The sequence below is a fragment of the Chaetomium fimeti genome (genome assembly GCF_033439085.1).
Source record: "Chaetomium fimeti strain CBS 168.71 chromosome Unknown B0H64scaffold_1, whole genome shotgun sequence".
Classification (NCBI taxonomy): Eukaryota; Fungi; Ascomycota; class Sordariomycetes; order Sordariales; family Chaetomiaceae; genus Chaetomium; species Chaetomium fimeti.
Window position 1 is genome coordinate 2,566,291 of NW_026944329.1, and position 18,218 is coordinate 2,584,508.

General features: G+C 50.9%; 2 protein-coding genes across 2 annotated transcripts; both read right to left on the reverse strand.

The window, feature by feature from the left end:
- Positions 1–278: 278 nt before the first annotated feature.
- On the reverse strand, positions 279–2,081 carry B0H64DRAFT_381320 (putative trichothecene 3-O-acetyltransferase). The gene has a single exon (XM_062802794.1). It carries the CDS (start codon positions 2,036–2,038, stop codon positions 632–634), a length of 1,407 nt encoding a protein of 468 aa, XP_062664128.1. The 5' UTR covers positions 2,039–2,081; the 3' UTR covers positions 279–631.
- A 733-nt stretch (positions 2,082–2,814) lies between these two features.
- Positions 2,815–3,246, reverse strand: B0H64DRAFT_448942 (uncharacterized protein; the record flags this gene model as incomplete). Its single annotated transcript, XM_062807067.1, has 1 exon — positions 2,815–3,246. A coding segment is annotated over one exon (432 nt), but the record flags the coding sequence as incomplete, so codon positions are not given.
- Between the last annotated feature and the right edge of the window lie 14,972 nt (positions 3,247–18,218).

Sequence of the window (18,218 nt, forward strand, 5' to 3'; positions counted from 1 at the left end):
CTGAGCTTGTAGTCTTTGACTCATAGTTTGCAACCCAGCTACCTAGTGAGGACGAGAAGGGGATATTAAAGCATGTCAGCTATTGATTGCTTTTCAATGTAGATAAGTCTAAATAAAAGTTATATTAGGGAGTCTTTCTTATACTAATTGGTCATCGTAATATAGCCCAACTACCACCGTTGCCAAGAGTTCCGTTCAAATAAGGGGTAGCCCCTGAGGCTCCAGACCAATCCAAATAAAACCACACTTTCGCCTCCCAACCATCACATACGACCATACCTACTTGAAGAATGGTGATTGTGTTTTCCCATAAGTGGGGCCTTTATAGGCCGCTTAACCCTAAAACTATATTAATCGATAAACGGTAGTAGGAAAGTAGTAACTAACTCTCACTGTAGCCGGCGAGCCACGCTGAAACTATCTGGGTGATGATAATGGGTGTTACATGATATATCACATAGCCGCCACCCTTTGTAGCAAAGACGCTCTGAGCAGCCAATGAACTGGAAGAACTGCAACGGCGATAACAACGACAGGCGGCACGCTGCGTACGAGATCCCCGGTCCTCCCAACTTCATGACAACGGATTTGTTGGAGCGTCACGCATTGATCGTTTTGGCTATCACCCAACTTAACCCGTCCACCTCCTCCACTCTTCATCCCCCTTCAAAAGCTCCATATCCTCCTCCTTTAAACAAATCACCAACAGAATCTCCCCGCTCGGATGCTTCGGCAATAAATACCCCAGTCCCTCGACGGCAACGAACACTGGCCTCCTCACCGCAGCAGGAACCCCCAACTCCATCCCGAAATCCATCTCATAGCAATCTACACCGGCACCAGCCCATGAACTAATCATGATGTCACGGGAGGGATTGATGTTCGCTCCCATAGAGATGCTCCCCTTGCCGGGGGTTCGATGGAGAAGTGCGGCTAGTGTGCGCGTGTACAGTCCGATCCGAGATGTGGCGGGGTCCACCTCGTGCCGAAGCTCCGACGCGAGTACGCCCAGGGGTATTGAGATGATTTCTTGGATGGAGTGAGAGTGGTAGACCATGTTGTTCAGGAGGCCGGGATAGGTCGCAGGGATTTTGAGGTACCGGCGGGCGTCGACAGCGCGGCCCAGCGTGCACGTGGCGCTTGAGTCATTTCGAAGGCGGTAGTATCGAGCGCGGGTGATAGACTGGAAGATGAACGCGGTGAGCGTGTCGTCGGTGGAGATTTTCTTGCTGGTGGCCGTTTCCAGAGCCGCTGCCTTGAGCGCAGCAAGAGATTGCCCCGAAAACGAAAAACTCGCCCAAACCGCTGGCGATACCACTTGTTCCACCTCTTCATCATGCCGAGTCGCATCCATGTCGGCCGCAGGTGGCATCTTCACCGTCTGCCTCCCGAGCTGCTCCCTCGGCCCCTCCTCGTCGTCCCTTAAATCGGGAATAACCCCATCCCGCTCCCTGTTCGCAACCTCCACCTCCGCCTCCGGTATCTCCTCCCCTCGACACACCCTATCCAGCATCTTCATAACCTGCACCTGCCCCACCAAATCCATAACTTGATGTTGTCCTACAAACGTGACCAATATCCCTCCCTCAACATGATTCAACTGCACTGCAAACACGGCCGTTGGCTCATCCAGATTCGCCCCCGCCATCCCACCGGGAATGGTCATATAGGGCGCTATGATTCTCTCGTCGAGTAGTTCCATGGGGAAATTCCGTTTCCGCAGCTTCTGCATCGTTGGCGCGGATGGGTTCCCACGAAGATCACGGATGAGCAGGGGCGGAGCATCGCGCCAGGAAGCGAGCTTGTAAACTCCAGAGTTTCCCGGCTCGGTTGACGACTCGTGGATGATTTGTCCTGCGAGCCACGGGATGCGCCGTGCTAGGGTTTTCAGGCCTTGAGCGAGGGTGTCGACAGCTGATTGGCGGGTTGCATTTGCGTTTGAGTTGTCGGCGAGGGAATAGCAGAGGCAGAGCTGTGTGTAAATGTGCAGGTGGGGTGGCTGGCCGATGATGTCGAGGTTGAATTGTTTCATGGCCATGGTGGAATTTGGGTACAACCAGATGGGGAGTGACAGACTCGAGTGGTGGAGTTGAGTGAGAGGTCGACATGAGGCCGAGACCATTGGTTATTTATCAGACCCCGCCCCCGCATTTCAGGGGGTCTGCCAAATAAATTTCATTATGATTTATTATGATTCATCCTGCACCTGGTCACCCTGAAGACGGAGTAGTAGTTAGGAAAAGCTGTATTGATGGATATTCCATCTACACAGAGAGCTGATAAAGATGATACATTCTATGCTCTTAAACTGGTGTAAACAATAGGAAACGGTGCAAAAGGTTAGGTAGTGGCCGGTCTTTCCGGCGTCAGATGCATCCCATTTTCCGGAACTCATCATCCCATTTCCTAGACTCCAGGGCTCCCAAATTCGGCATACTTTACACCTACGACCAGGAAGGGGGTTCGAGAATCGTTCGTTGCTCATCCTTGCAAAGGCCTTCTCACATAGTGCTCTACAGTGAGGCTCCTGAACAAGAAATAGTCTTAATAGAGTTTCACCCGATTAATTTATCATGCGTCATTTGATCGTTGGCTTGGGAGCGGAATTCGTCATCGAAGGTCGCGACAGACTCGATCTCGTCATGCTGCCATTCCGTCTCGACAAAACCGTCTGCAGCCGGACGACCCCTACTTTCTGGGAGAGAAAACTCGGGTGACATTGTAGAATTTTGCAGATCTTCCTGATGCGTAACCGGAGTCCTGTTCGGAATCATTTAGTTGGCTCCCTGATATATTAGCCTGGCCTTCGTCTAAACGCCGATGCAGTGCCCGGCCGTACAGGGCGTCAGCCTTAGCAAGCTGGCCCTGAGCCCGATAGATGAGGACCAGGCTGTTGACGGTGTCGAGCATTGACGTGTGGTCCGGCCCGAGCGCCTTCTCGAGGGCCTGCAGCACGCGATTGTAGAACGCCTCGGCCTCGGCAAGCCGGCTCTGGCTTTTGTAGAGATTGGCCAGGTTGTTGAGAGTCGAGAACGTCGATGTGTGATCCGGCCCAAGTGCCCTCTTGTAGCTCTGCAGCGCGCGATCGTACATGGCCTCGGCCTCGTTGAGCCGGTTCTGGCCAGAGTAAAGATTGGCCAGGTTGCTAACGATATCGAACGTCGAAGGGTGGTCCGGCCCGAGCGCCTTTTCGTAGCCTTGTAGCGCGCGATCGTACATGGCTTCGGCCTCGACAAGCCGGCCCTGGCCTTAAGGCCCTGGAGCTCCCTGCATGACGGAAGAATCTCATCAATTTGACGCTATGGCATGACTATACTCTCGAAAAGAAAGAGAGAGAAAAAGACAAGCGCGACCAAGTCAAACAAAGTTGTTGGTTCCTCGTCTCGACCGTGTGGTCCCTCTGCCCCGCGCTCTGATGCTTGAAAGCAACTCCTATTCAGCTGAGAACTTTGTTTCACGGTGCCAATGGTCACGGCCATGGCAACGGTGAGGTATGTAACTACTCGACTAGGCACTACAGATGAAGATCCTGAACCTAGAGGTGAAAGAGGGAAAATAGCAAAGGCAGGAATGCAAGATCTGCTGCACTATCTTCTGGCCTATAAAGCCAATATGACAAAGCCCTGGTGCTGTGGCAGAGTGCCCTTCGGGCGAATCCCGAGCTTCAAGCATAGTCATCGCTTCACCATAGCAATTATACTCGTTTCTATGGCCCACGCCGAGTTTTACCAGAAGGATTTCGTCGGCGGAAGACAATTCTGGCAAGCGGCATCGGAGATTCTGAAGTCTGAAAAGCGCGACTATTGGATTCCGCTACTACTTTCACATTTACCAACCTGACAATGATGGGAAGTGATTGCGACCGCCTTAGTCAACTGCATCGAAGCACCCTGAAGCCGCACGCAGGTTCCTCGTCCATCCGAGTGGTCGGGGAATCTGAAGATTCTCTCCCCGGAACGAGAATCCTGCGAGGAGTTTCTTGCTCATCCTCAACTGCCGGTATAGGTAGATATGCCTCCGGAATAAAAATCGAGCGAGCTGCTTCGCGCCTGAACTGAGATGACAAAGGTGCTGCGGGCTTGCTGCTAGCGTACCCTTCGAAGGGTTTTGCTGGAAAAAACGGACCAGGAGCTTCGTGCTCAACTCGGCTGAGGCGAGCCTCAGTCGCTTTGAATCCCTATTAGATATCATACCTGGGGACTTCATTCGATCTGGCGTTTTTGAAATAGAAACGCCCTTCCCAGTTACTGATCGGGCCGCTTCTCACCTCAGCATCCTGTTCAGAGCGAACCGGCGAGATTTTGCTCGTAGGCGATTCTGGTCTGGCCGGGTCACGGGTGGCATGAGTGCTTTCGGGTCCCTCGGGGCCTCGTCTGCCAGTTGTATGCTTAGGTCTCCGTTTTCGTCCAAGTCCTGTCGGGGGCTGACCTGCTGTGCGAGGCTAGAAGTGTCGGGATTGGCATTATGATTGGTAATTTGGTATCCAGAACTCTGATATTATGATCTCCGAAGAAGGCTGTTATCACGGTATGAAGACGAATTCTGAATTTGGCTGGCGACGCTTAGTATTGGACAACTTCGCTAAGAACGCACTTTCTTGCAAGGTCTAGAATGTACCCGTAAAAGGCCTTTCCGCTCGCTAGTTGGTCATCTCTAAGTTGGGACATTGTGATTTAGGCCCCGGGTTCTGAGACTGGGCTTGTCCCAACGAAATCTTGGTGGACCAGTGTTGAACCCTAGAGTTCAGATTACTAGTGCTGTGGCCATCTGGGGGGCTCTACAGTACTGTAATTGAATTCGTATGGCCTGTAGCTATATACTGGTATCTTGGTTGTGGCGGTACGATTACTGGGTGGCTAGCTATCTTAGTTTGAAGAAGGTTGGTTCTTCTTTTCACTAAGTGTTAGTTTCTCCCGAATCGAGCTACCCTGCACCTACCCTGCACCTGGGTTTCCCAAGCGAGCTACCCTGCACCCGGTTGTTCCCAACCGGCCTACCCTGCACCTCTTGGCATCCCAAGCGACCTACCCTGCACCGGTGGTTGGCTCCCAAGCGGCCTACCCTGCACCGCTTGGCCCCAACCGGCCTACCCTGCACCGGTTTTTAAGGTAGTAGTGCAAGTGGGCCCGGGCACTTCTGGGTGCGGCTGCGAGCAGGTGAGCCCATTTTTAGTCAAACCTATACAAATGAGTTTTGCGGGATTCAGTTTTTTACCACTAAGACCGCTGGGCCGAATTCGGCACTGTGCCCCGGTCGGTGGGTATATGAGAAGGAAGTAGTAAATCCAACTCCAGTGGTTAAGATAGCAAATATAGAGGCATTCCCAAAACAATAGTGGTCTACCCACTAAATTAACCACTGTTATAGGGCCTAGGCCCTGTAATTACTGCTGGTAGCTAAGCAATAGTACTGTGCATTGCTTCCCCAAAGTGCATTGTAAGCCCTGTTAGTGTGTGCACTACAGGGCCTCACCCACCTAAATCTAAATAGGTTATGAGCCCGGAAAAGTACTATTTCCAGCTGTAGGCTTATAAATTGCCCTGCAAATTAGAGCCTTTGAACGCTATAAGCTTAGCCTGTTTCTACTGCTTGTAGCTTGGAATCCCTGAATTCTTCGTTTCTCCAAGCTAGAAACCACTATAGGAACTTCGACCTATAGATAGACCTCCTAGTGCAAGGTCGTCAACTATACTAGATAGCTGACAGTTAATATAGAGCTTCTGGGGGCCTATATTTTAACTTTTCCAACAAAGCCCGAAACGTTGGTTTTCTCAAAGAGATAGAAAAATCTAGCTTAACTTCGAAAGCTAGGGGTTATTATACCCACTGAAGGTACTATATTTATAGGCCTTCCCAACAGCCTGATCAACTGTATTGGTTCTACCGATTCTAGTAGGTAGGTAAAACGTAGTACCTCAAGGTACTAACTACTGCTGTAGCCAGTAGTTGTAGTTAAACTACGTAAAACAAGGACCTCTAAGAGCCGCACTGAGTAGAACTTAAGGCCCTAACAACCCACTGTAAGGTTGTTGGTCTAGGTAACTAGACTACCACTATAAGAGCGAATAGTGGTTACGCTATATCAAGGCTAGTAGCGTGTAAAAACTTACTGTGGTTACAGTATAGAATATAACCCGGTATTTTATACCGTTGAAGTCCTAGACCTATATAGTGGCATAGGCCCTATAACTACAGCGAAGGTAGTAATAGGATAGTGCTTACCAGCCTACGGCAACTGGTATAGCCGCTGTAGCCTACGGGCCTGTACAGAGGCACCATGGCACAGCCTGGGGGCGCTGGGAGCCCCCAAGCCCAAATAGAGGAGTTGCAAACCCGATTAGAGGCCCAGGCTACCCAAATGGCACAACTGCATGCCACTATAGCTACGTTGACGGATAGTTTACAACAGTTTACTGTTCAACAACAACAACGGCCCCAGATGCCTACCGAACAGCAGCTTACAGAAGCTATTGCTTCTGAAGTAGAAAATAGAGTAAAGGCCGCTTTACAGGCCCAACAGGCCCGTAATACTAGCCAGGGCCCTCCGGAGCCACTAGTAGTACCACCTTATACGGTACCACTACCAAATACAGTGCCTCCAAGCCCTGCCCTACAACCCACTATACCGCAAGACAATTTGAACAGTGGGTTGGTAAAAGAACTGTCAAGAAAGGTGTACGATTTCCCTGAAAATCTACGCCTTACAGGGCCAGATAACTTCGATATCTGGAAACAGGGCCTAAATATCATGTTTAGGGCTATCGGCATACCTACCTTTCCTTCTAACCCAGAGGGATTTATAGGGGGTAGCGACCAAACGTTGGCTCTACTTCTAATGCTGTTACGGAACAGTATAGGCCCTGGACCACAGGCCGCCATAGCCTGGCAAACAGACCCTGTAGCGGCCTATAGGCTTCTAATACTACGGTATTCGCACTCCACTGGAATTCAACGGGACCAACTATATAGGAAGTTCCACGAGTTGGATTTCAGTAAATTTAGTGGATCTTTAGCGGATTTCAACGCTGAATTTTCCAACTTGGCTAGCCGGCTAACCCTAAACGGGGTTGAAATACAGCCTATAGACCAAGTGAACCACTACTTAAAGGCTATGGAAAAAGCCTTCCCACAGTGGGCTGAACGGCAACGTAGTCAAATGCGGGCCCTGAGGACAGTTGGCCAAGGTGTTGAAAACCTGAATTTGAGCTTCTTAATAGCCGACCTTCTGGAAGAGCATAGAATTCCAGCCTCTACTACCAATAAAGGTATGGCTAATAGGGCCTACGGCGAAAATAAGGGTGCTAAAGGCCCCTATAAAGGCCCTAAAAAACAGGGGAAAAAGGGTCCCCAAAGCCAACAAAATACCAACGGCAGTAGTGGGAATAGTGGTCAAAACGGCCAAAAGAAGAAGAAGAAGAAGGGTCAGGGTTCAAATTCCAGTTCGAACCACAGTACCCAGCCCGATTCCTTTGCCTGTATTACAGGGGCATACAATATCACTACAGGGCACTATAGTGATAGTAGCGAAGATAGTAGTTCTGAATCCGATTCAGATACTGAAGAACTACCTTCTTTCTTCAATGCTACCCACCAGGCCTCAAAATCTACCACTAAACCAACTAGTGGGAAATCTTCGAAGCCAGCCTGTAAAGATCACTGTAGCCACCAGGTTACCTCTGATGCTCTACTCTATGATACTGGTTCCACAGACCATATCATAAACAATAGGAAATGGTTTACCAGTTTTACTAAAAATACTGGTCAAATACCACCTATTTATACAGGTGGTGGCCCTGTAAAACCCAAAGGTATTGGAACTGCAAAGTTCAAAGTACTGGTCCAGAAGAGTCCCCCGAAATACTTAGAGTTGGTCCTTAATAAGGCCCTCTATATACCCTCTATAGATATCAATCTATTTAGTGGGATCCGGCACTATAAGGCCGGAGGCTATTTGGACCGGGAAACGTTGAAAGGCCCTACAGGGTCTACCATTGCAGCTCTGGACTTCCAGAGATCGGGCTTCTTCCTTCAAATTGAGGGTCACCTTCGGCCAAGGCTCTACCTTACTAGCTATATTAATATAGTTGGTACAGGGTATAGCCTAGCCCAAACTACTAAAGATTTAGTGGTTGAACTACCTTCTAAAACCCAATCTTGGAAGGATAGTTATACTAGGTACGATGACAACGAACCTAGTAGTGTAGAGCTAGATAGTAGGGGTACTATCGGCTCTTCAGGGCCATCGAGCCCTGAATCTCAGGGCATACCCCGGAGGAATAGGCCCCGTGATTCTGACGAAGGATCTATAGGCCTGGGTGCCCCTGGGAATATAGGGTTATAGGATCTACCCCAGGGCTCTATAGTGGAGGAATGGCCCCGTGTGCAAATAGAGCCCTGGGATAACGAATCTTGGGGCCTTCTAGAGGAGGACTTGCCCCGTGTGCAGAGGGGGCCCCAGGATGGAAGTAGTGGAACTACTACTATAGTGCCTGGTTCTCAGGCCTATAAAGATCTACTTATAGTGGCTAAACAGTGGCATGTTCGGCTAGGGCACCTTGGCCTACGCCTACTAAAGAAAACCACTAAAAATACTAGTGGTATCCCTGATTTAGACCCTATAAGGGAGGTTGATTTTCGATGTATAGCCTGTTCTAAGGCTAAAGTAACTAGGAGGGTAGACTGGAAGTCAATTCCAGATCCCCCGGCCGTTTTAGATATAATAGAGGGGGATACAGTAAAAATCAAGCCAATTCCACACAATCGGCTTCCTGTAGCCCTATTTCTAATAGATCGAAAATCGCGGTTCCGGTGGGTAATTTTAATGCCAAACAAAGAGGGTCCTACTGTTTTCAACGCAATTAAAGGCCTATTTCGTGGTCTAAAAAACAAGTGGGGAAAATACCCAAGAAAATTCCATTTCGATGGTGGCACTGAAATTAATACCCATTTACAGGCCTGGTTAACCCGTAAGGGCATCGATTTTTCTACCTCTAGCCCCTATGCCCACGAACAGAACGGTCTAATTGAACGATCTATTCGGGTGGTTTTAGATAGGCTTAGATCTACAGTAGTTCTATTACAGTTGCCGCAGTACCTCTGGTGCTATATACTATCTGTGACGAGAAGCAGATATTCCATGGGGTCAGGCCACCAGTCAATACAACTATAATATCGAAACTGAGACAAAGAGAAAAAGAGAGGTGGTGGGATCGCTAGCGATCGTTTCGTGGGGAAGTAGGGCGAGGCGCTATGCGCGCTAACCCCGATTGAGCCACAGTGCCATCACAGGCAACCACCTCTCGTGACAACCCCCCCCCCTCCACGAAAAAGCTCGTCCGCGAGCTTTTGCTCGGAAAAGGTCCATCACTTTTTCTTCCTGTTGGATCGCCTCAACGGCGCGCCCACCATGACTGGTTCGTTGTCATCCTCATGATCCGCCGCGAACTCGTCGCGTTCGGCCATTTCCAACCATATTTGCAATCGTGTGGGCGGGCCAGACTTGTCGGGGTTCGCGTCATGGAACTGTTTCAACGCTTCCGGCGAGTTCTTGAAGTCGGCCGCGGGATACCATTCGGGGTCGGCTGCCCAGCCCTTCCAACGGACTTGGTACTGCAATTTTCCATAGTAAACACGGCTCGCCAAGAGTTGTTCGACCTCCCATTCCATGTCTTGATTCGGACCAACCTCTTCGGCATCCGGGGACTCGGGTGCTTGGCCAGGAAGAGGGTTGTTTAGGTGTAATCGTAGTCGGTCGGGAGGGAACGTGTCGGTTCCCTTCCACGAAGCTGGGACTTCCAAACGGTACGCGTGGCCAACCTTCTCGATGATGCGGAAGTGCTGCCGCGTAACGGGGAAATCGAGCTTATCGCTGGGTCTGCTCGTCATTTCGGTGCGCTTGATGATCACGACGTGGTCGTCGACGTCGAAATCTGGTACGCGGCGATGTCGATTCGCCTGCTCTGCTTGCTTCTCCTGCGCTTTAAGGATGTTGGACCGCGCGAAGTCCCCAAATTCCTGGATCTGGCGCGCCCTCCGCTGGGCCTCTTCGCGATTGAGACGCTCTTCGTGCGGCAGATCTGTCAGTCCGGTTCGTGATTCCCAGTCGAATGGTAAGGGCATCGCGAACCCAAACATCACTTCGTGGGGCGACAATCCGGTGCTGTCGTGCGGGAGGCTCGACTGTACCGCGTCAAGAGCTGGGATTGCCCGGGACCAGTTGTCTTGGTAATGGCTTACAAACGGTCGTAACCGTTGGTTAATATACTGGTTAAGGTTCTCGACTTGGCCCGCGGTCTGCGAATGACCGGGTGTGGCCAGTTTCCAATTGATCCCCAGAATCTTTGACAGTTCGTTGGTAAAGTCGGCTCGAAACTGCGGCCCCTGGTCACTGATGACCTCCATCGGGAGACCGTAGACTCGATACGGGCCTTCATAGTACATCTTCGCCGCATCGCGAGCCGTGGCTCCCTTCGTGCAGGGAATAGTCCATGAAGCTTTCGTGAGGCGGTCAATCATGACCAGAGCGTTGTCAAATCCGTACTTGTCTTTCGGAAGTTCGTTGAAATCCATCACAACGCTCTGCCATGCTCGCTGCGAGGGGGGGATTGGGTGTAGCAATCCGGGGGTCTTGTCTCTCGGGTGCTTCGCGGCGCGGCACACACAGTTAGCGATATACTGATCGATATCGCTGCCCATTCGGGGCCACCAGTACCGGGTGTTGATCAACTTGCGCGTCTTGTTTATGCCCGGGTGGGCGGTCGTCAAGCGCGAGTGTGCCTCAGTAATGATGCGGGTCCGCAGATGGTTGACGGCTGGGACCACCAATCTACCGCTCATCAACAGCAAGCGGCCATCCAGGAGCGAGTATTCGGAATCCTGCTCGCTGCGGGCCTTCTCACGGTATGGCTCCAACTCCAGGGCAGATTGGTTGTAACGGAGGAGCTCGTCGATGAGCTCGAAACCCGAGTCTGCGGGCGCCTCTATCTCCTCGTCAAGCGCCATCAACTCAACTTCAAGATCATCAGTGCGGGTTGCTGCGCCATCCTCCAGCACGGGGGTGAAGATTTGCAAGGTGCGATAGGCTTCCCTCTTCGCCTTCTGCGTCACTGTATCCTCGCTCTTGCGGGAGAGAGCGTCTGCCGCAGCATTCTCTTTGCCCGGCCGGTACGTGATTTGGAAATGGTACTGCGCGAGCAGCTCAGCCCATCCGGCTTGTCTAGCGTTGAGCAGGCGCTTCGTGCCAAAATACTTCAACGCTTCGTGGTCCGTGATGATCAGGAACGGGTCGTCCCCTTGGAGGCCAACAAGCTCGGCTCGCCAGCACTGCAGCGCGCGGATCACCGCCAGGAGTTCCTTGTCATGGATATGGTAGTTATGTTCCGCGCCGTGCATTGTCTCTGAGAAAAAGGCGATAGGATGCCATTCGCCGTCCGGCTGTTGCTGGGTAAGTACGCCTGCTACCACTCCCTGTGACGCGTCGGTTTCGACGCGGGTTGGCTTGTCGTGAGAGAAATGGGCTAAAACAGGCGCGTTAAGTAGCCGGTCTTTCAGCTCCTCGAAGGCACACTGGCAATCCGCATTCCAGTCAAATGGTACGTCTTTCCTTGTGAGGTTGTTTAGTGGGCGCGCTGTTCGACCGTATTCGCGAACGAAGCGTCGATAGAAGTTGCAGAAGCCAAGGAACGATTGGACTCCCTTGACAGTAGTCGGCTGTTCCCAATCCCGAACAGTTTCAATCTTCTTTGGGTCGACAGCGATGCCGTCGGTTCCAATAATGAATCCCAAGAACTTGGTGCTGGTGACGTGGAATTCGCATTTATCGATGTCGGCCTGTAAGCCCGCCTCGCGGAGGCGCTCCAGAACCTTCCCGACGTGCTCCTTGTGCTCCCGGAGGTTGTTCGAAAAGATCAGGATGTCATCGATGTATGCGCTACAGAAATCGTCCAAATAACCCATCAAAGTGTTGTTGATGAACCGTTGAAAGGTCGCTGGGCCGTTGGTCAAGCCGAACGGCATCACTTTGTACTTGTACGCGCCGTATCTCGTGCGGAACGTTGTGAGTTCTTCGTGTTCCGGGTTGATCCGGATGCGGTGGAAGGCTTGGCGAATATCGATCTTAGAAAAGATTTTGGCTTGGGAGACCCGCGCCAGAGTCTCGTCGATCAGCGGTAATGGGTACCGGTCCTTCCTTGTGATCGCGTTGAGCTTTCGGTAGTCGACGCAGAAGCGTAGTCCACCGTTAGCCTTGATCGCGAACAGGATGGGCGCGGCCCACGGGGAATCGCTTGGTTCAATGAAGCCTTTCCGCAGGTTCTCGGTGATATATTTCCGAGCGGCTTCCAATTCCTCCAAAGAGAGCTTGTACAGCGGCGAATATCCCAGATCCTCCGGCCTGCCAGTGACATCGATCTTATGGTCGACTTGCGGGCGGTATGGGGGCATATCGTCGGATTCCGCCTTGCTGAACACGTCGAGGAAGTCATGGTACTCGCTCGGGATCGCGTTGACTGCTTTCTGACGCAGGTCGTGATCATCTCGGGGCATCGACTCTGCGAGCTTGTCCTCAATCATCCTGTCGATCTCGTGAAGAGTGACGCAGCCGGTGGGCAGGTTGCGCGCAATCTGCCTGAATGCAATGGCACCGATAACGGCCATATCGGGTGGGCGATCCTTGTACCAGCCGATGCTATCCCTACGTAGAGTGTACGGTCCGTATTTATCTGTGCCACGCTTGTAGTCGATCGCGGGTTCCTTTCGCCGAACGCGTGGTTTAGGAGGCTGCTCCTTTGGCGGGGGAGGAAGGCCTTGCAGCGCGCGCTGCATCTTCTGCTGTTCAGGGGGATCGAACCGAACGGTCTTGGGTATCGGGTCGGATCGCGATAGGAGGTGGGTAATCGGGGACGCAGATGACGTCGGCGGCCGCGGAACAGGCTGGCGGCTCGCCTGCGCTTCCAGCTGTGCGATTCGCTGCGCGACAGCTCGCCCATCGCGCCTTCGTTGGTCTTCCTTTTCCATCAATGCTTCGCGGCGCTGAATGTCTTCCATTATAGCAGGATCGGGGCGTCCGGTCGGGGGTGCGCCGAGCTCGATATCAGCCTTCTTCCACCATCCTGGATCAGGGAGCCATTCAGTAGGGAAGATCAGTCTCCGGCGTCGGCTGTCGGTAAGGATGTCGTGATAGTCAAGCCACTTGTCACCAACGATCACATCGTGCTTGGAATCAATTACCAGCAGCGGTTCGTCGCGGAGAGTGCGGTTCTGGATGGTAAAATGCCCGACGAGCACCACGTCGACCAATTGGCACGCGCCTTTGTTGTCAAACCCGCCCACGGGTCGGGGCGTGAAGTCGGTTCGAGTCTTCAATTTCAACTGCTTCAACAGTCGTTCTGCATAGGCAACACTCACAAAGAGGTAGCCATTGGCTCCCGTATCAACCAAAACGTCGGTGGTGGTTAACGAAACTCCATTATTCGCTATGGAACAAGAGGTGAGAAAGGGTCTTCCTCCCAGCAACTTGCTAACGAAATCCGGTCGAGCTTCTGTCACACCGACTGTTGATACCAACCCTGAGAGGGAGTCGAGACTACCCAGGGTATCTAGTTTTCCGAGTCGGAGGCGCTGTCAGGCAGCTCAACCACCTTCGCAAGCTTCTTCTTGTTGGAGGCGGGTGCTCGGGGAGTGGCAGGCTCCTCAGCAGGCTCCTTCGCCGCCCAACGGCTTTGCAGGTTCGCAATGCGGGACTCGCGCTGCGCTTTCCAGTCTCCAGCTGCGGCTCCGCCGCCTGTCTTCTGCGGGCATTCCCGGGACGTATGTCCCTTCTCGCGGCAGACGAAGCAGCGGCCTTCATCATAGAGCTTGCGCACCTCCTCGGGTGAGAGCTGGGGAGCCGGGCTCTTGGCTTTGGGAGCTGCAGGTCTGGGATCCGAGATCTTCGGGGTCTTCGCGGCGCGTGGCGCGCCATCGCGGCGCGGGGCATGGCCATTGCCTGTCTGGCGGTAGGAATGCGAGATCTCTGCGCCAAGTCGGACATACTGATCGAACGTAACAGCGGGATCGAGGTACGACGGTGCCAACGCTCTCTGGAGGGTGCCGGGAAGTCGGCGCTTGAACTCAGCCTTCCACTCAACCTTGCTCTTGCCACATTCACCAGCAAGTCGTACAAAGTCGTTTTTAAAAGCAGTGAAGCTGTCACCCGGCTTCATCTCTAGCTCGATGAAGTCTGTCAGGGACTTCTCGGATTGGAGCGGGTCGTTGTATTCCGACCAGAGGTGAGCCATCAGCTTCTCGGACGTGTTGATTACGTCAGGGTGGGTTTCGCGGAGATAGGGAGCGAGCTCGCGAGCTGCCTTCCCACCTACCCTCCCCTCGATGTACCCTTGTCTAGCAGCATCGTTCGAGAAGTGGTCGCCATTGGCGGCGAGCTTATTCTGGAGGTTGCGGTACCAGGTCTCAAAGGTCGTAGTATCTTTAGCCCCGTCGTTGAGGAAGATAGGCGGGTCGGGTTGCTTTGCGCTGCGCCCCTTGCTCCCGCCAGATGCGGTTTCAGTGCTGCGAATAGAATGGTGGGTAGCGACCGTTCCCTCGCGCGCTTGCATCATGAGATCGGCGATGATCTGGTTAAGGCCCACGACCTCTTCGGTTCGGCTGTTCAAGTCTGCGTCATGGGTCGTCTTCAGATTGTCGGCGATGATCGGGACCCAATCGTGGATGTACTTCAAGTTACGGTCCAGGTCTTTGGCGATAGTATGGAGCTCTTCGACTTGCTCCGCGTATGCTGCGGTCAACAGTCCGCGCATCTTGACTTCCTTGAATACTTCGTCGGGGAAACGGGCAGCGAGATCCGCGAATTCGGTGGCATTGACTGTGCCATTGATCACGCCCGCGAACATGGCATCCGGTTTCTTGGGGTCGTCGTCGACCATCCGGGTAAACGGCATCGCAGGAGCCTTGTCCTTGTACTTGCCAGCGAAGTGGTCGGCAAATGCAACAAGCTTCGCACGCAGGTCTTCCACAAGGCTCTCGCGCGTCTCAGTGTAACGCACGTCTGGGAGTTGTGTAGTGACATCGCGGGTGAACTTCTCAATCGTAGCCGGCTCGGCGTCTTCGTCATCTTCGGCCACGAGGGGCTCTGCCTGGTTCAGCGGCACGTCGTGGATTGCCGACGAGCGGCGGCGCAACGGGGTATCTTTCTTGAGATCGTGACGATTGATCTCTTCGATCACGAACCGTACTTCCTTCCGGGCGCGATCGTCAGCGGCTGACTCGCGTGCCATCTTGGCGGTCTTCGGTATCCAACCCGGTTGGTTCGGCTAAACGCAGGTGGATGGATTTGGTTTGTCGGGTCGATTGAAACAACGCTTTCAATCTTTGATCTTCGGTTCTTCGGTGGGATATTAATTATACCTTCCCAGGTAAGAGAGATTGGTCTCAGTTTGTGACGAGAAGCAGATATTCCATGGGGTCAGGCCACCAGTCAATACAACTATAATATCGAAACTGAGACAAAGAGAAAAAGAGAGGTGGTGGGATCGCTAGCGATCGTTTCGTGGGGAAGTAGGGCGAGGCGCTATGCGCGCTAACCCCGATTGAGCCACAGTGCCATCACAGGCAACCACCTCTCGTGACACTATCTAGTATAGTGGATCTCGTCAATTCCACAGCGGTAACTAATAAAGACCTTACACCCTACCAGGCCTTCTTCGATGAATTAGAGCCTGGTATTACCCACATACCCAACTTAGGGTGGTATAAGGCTATAGGTTCTAGAATAGAACTACTTATACCGAATGAAAAGAGGCCTAAGTCCCTGAAACTACAGGCCCGTACAGAGCCTGGTAGGCTTCTAGCAGCACTAGGAAATAAGACCTGCCTAGTTTGGATACCTGCTAGAAGAGCTGTAGTAAAATCGCCGTTTGTTAAAATAGTTAACGAAAATGATACTATTCTACAAATTACTACAGTACCCTCGGAGACCTCCTCTAAAGGTGGTTATAAAGAGGATAGTATAGTTCGAGAGGGGGATAATATAGTAGATATAGAGAAAAATCCTACCTCTGAATCTACTAGTGGGCCTCGCGAACCCACTGATCTTGTAGAGGATCTATTATCTACTACTATAGTATCGAAAAATTTCGAACCCTCTATACCTACCACTAATATAGATCAATCTAAATCTATGGGTGATAGGGCTAGGCTAAATAGCAAGCCTAATGGACCTACTATGGTATCTAATCTACAAGATCCTATAATGGCCGAATCTATACTAGCCCCTCCAGTAAACCCGCTATCCAATATGGATATCGATATTGATCTTAATATCGATCCTGAGGATAGAATGCAGCTGAATAGTTTTATCAGTTCAACTATATATTATCTTTCCAGTTGTTATAAGGCCTCGAAAGGCACTGCCTCAGAGCCCCAAACACTAAAACAGGTCTATAAATCTCAAGATAAAGACCGCTGGTTAGAGGCTATATATAGTGAATTCGATCAACTAGTTAGCCAGGGAACCTTTAAGTTCCTACCCTATAAAGACCTCCCAAAAGCCCGCAAACCGTTAACTAGCCGGTTAGTCCTTAAGGCAAAGAAAAACAAGGATAACCAAATTGTTAAATATAAGGCTAGATTAGTAGTTAGAGGATTCCAACAAATCGAAGGTTTAGATTTCAACGAAACCTTTGCCTCTACTACTATACCACCTTCGTGGCGTGTCCTACTGGCTATAGCAGCTATAGAGGACTGGGAAATCGAACAAATCGATTTTATAGGGGCATTTTTAAATGGGGAATTAGAAGAAGAAAACTATATGCAAATTCCAGACGGTTTTATAGACTATGCTTGTAGGGCCTCAAAATCTACTAAGGCTTTACTAAAGAAGCAAGGATATAACCCTAAGGAGGACCAAGTTATACTTCTTTCTAAGGCCCTATACGGCCTAAAACAGAGTCCTAGACTGTGGCAAACCAATCTTAGTATTTTACTAAGAAAGGAAGGCTTCGAACCACTAGTTTCAGACTCTGCTATCTTCTATAATCCTACTGCTAGGATCTTTATAGTTACCTACGTTGACGATTGCCTTCTTATAGGGCCTGATATTAAGAAAATACAGGCCTTTAAACGTCGTTTTAACAAGGTCTATGCTATAGAAGATAGAGGCCCGGCAGCCTTTTTCCTGGGAGTTCAAATAGAGAGGGTTAGAGAAAAGAGAACACTATATATCCATCAAAAACAGTATATCGAAGAAGCTTTAAAGATATTCGGGTTGGATTCTAGTCGATCAATCTCTATACCCCTACAACCAGGAATTACTAGTTATAAATCCAATATATCTAGTAAAGGCAGCCCTGTAAATAGGTCCGACCACAAACTGTTCCAGAAGATAGTGGGCACGGTAATGTACCTAATGCTCCTAACAAGGCCAGATATAGCCTTTGCGGTACAGTGGCTCTCACGAGCTATGCAGGGCCCTACTATAGAGCATCTTAATGCCGCTAAAAACCTACTCCGGTATCTAAACGGTAGTAAGGATTTAGCTATTTGTTATAGTCCTACTAAAAAGGATATAGTAAATACTCTTTTAGAGGGGGCAAAGAGCCTACAATTAGTGGGCTTTTCAGATAGCGACTATGCAGGCGACAAAGAAACGTCTAAATCCACTTACGGCTATTTATTTAAATTGGCCGGTGGACCTGTAACCTGGAAATCGAAACGGGCTTCTACTATAGCCCTTTCAACAGTTGAGGCCGAAACCGATGCACTTACAGAGGCTATACGGGAGTCTCAGTGGCTAATGGATTTCTTTAAGGAATTAGAGCGCTCAATTATAGGCCCAGTACCTATATTTGAGGATAATACTGGCTCTATTACTACAGCCTATGACCCAGCTCTACATAGTAGAACTAAGCATACACTGCTGAAATTCCACTATGTGCGTGAGAAGGTCAGAGGGGGCTTAGTTTCCATTAGTTTTCTTGATACTAAACGTATGCCGGCCGATGGGCTTACGAAGGCTTTGGTGAGCCAACTCTTCAGGGCGTTTATAGACCTACTAGGTCTAAAGAAGCCGAGGCGTTTATAGTGGTTATTAGATTGGACCACCCACTATAACAGCCTATCCATTCCCTACTATTTCTTCCCTTTGTAAATAGTGTTGAAATTGGTCCTGTAATTTAGTCCTTTTTATATAGCTTCAACAGCTAGAAAAGCCTGTAAATAGTATC

Bases quoted from the DNA above. Each gene is read 5' to 3' on its own strand.
- B0H64DRAFT_381320 (XM_062802794.1), bottom strand. From the start codon at position 2,038: ATGGCCATGAAACAATTCAACCTCGACATCATCGGCCAGCCACCCCAC.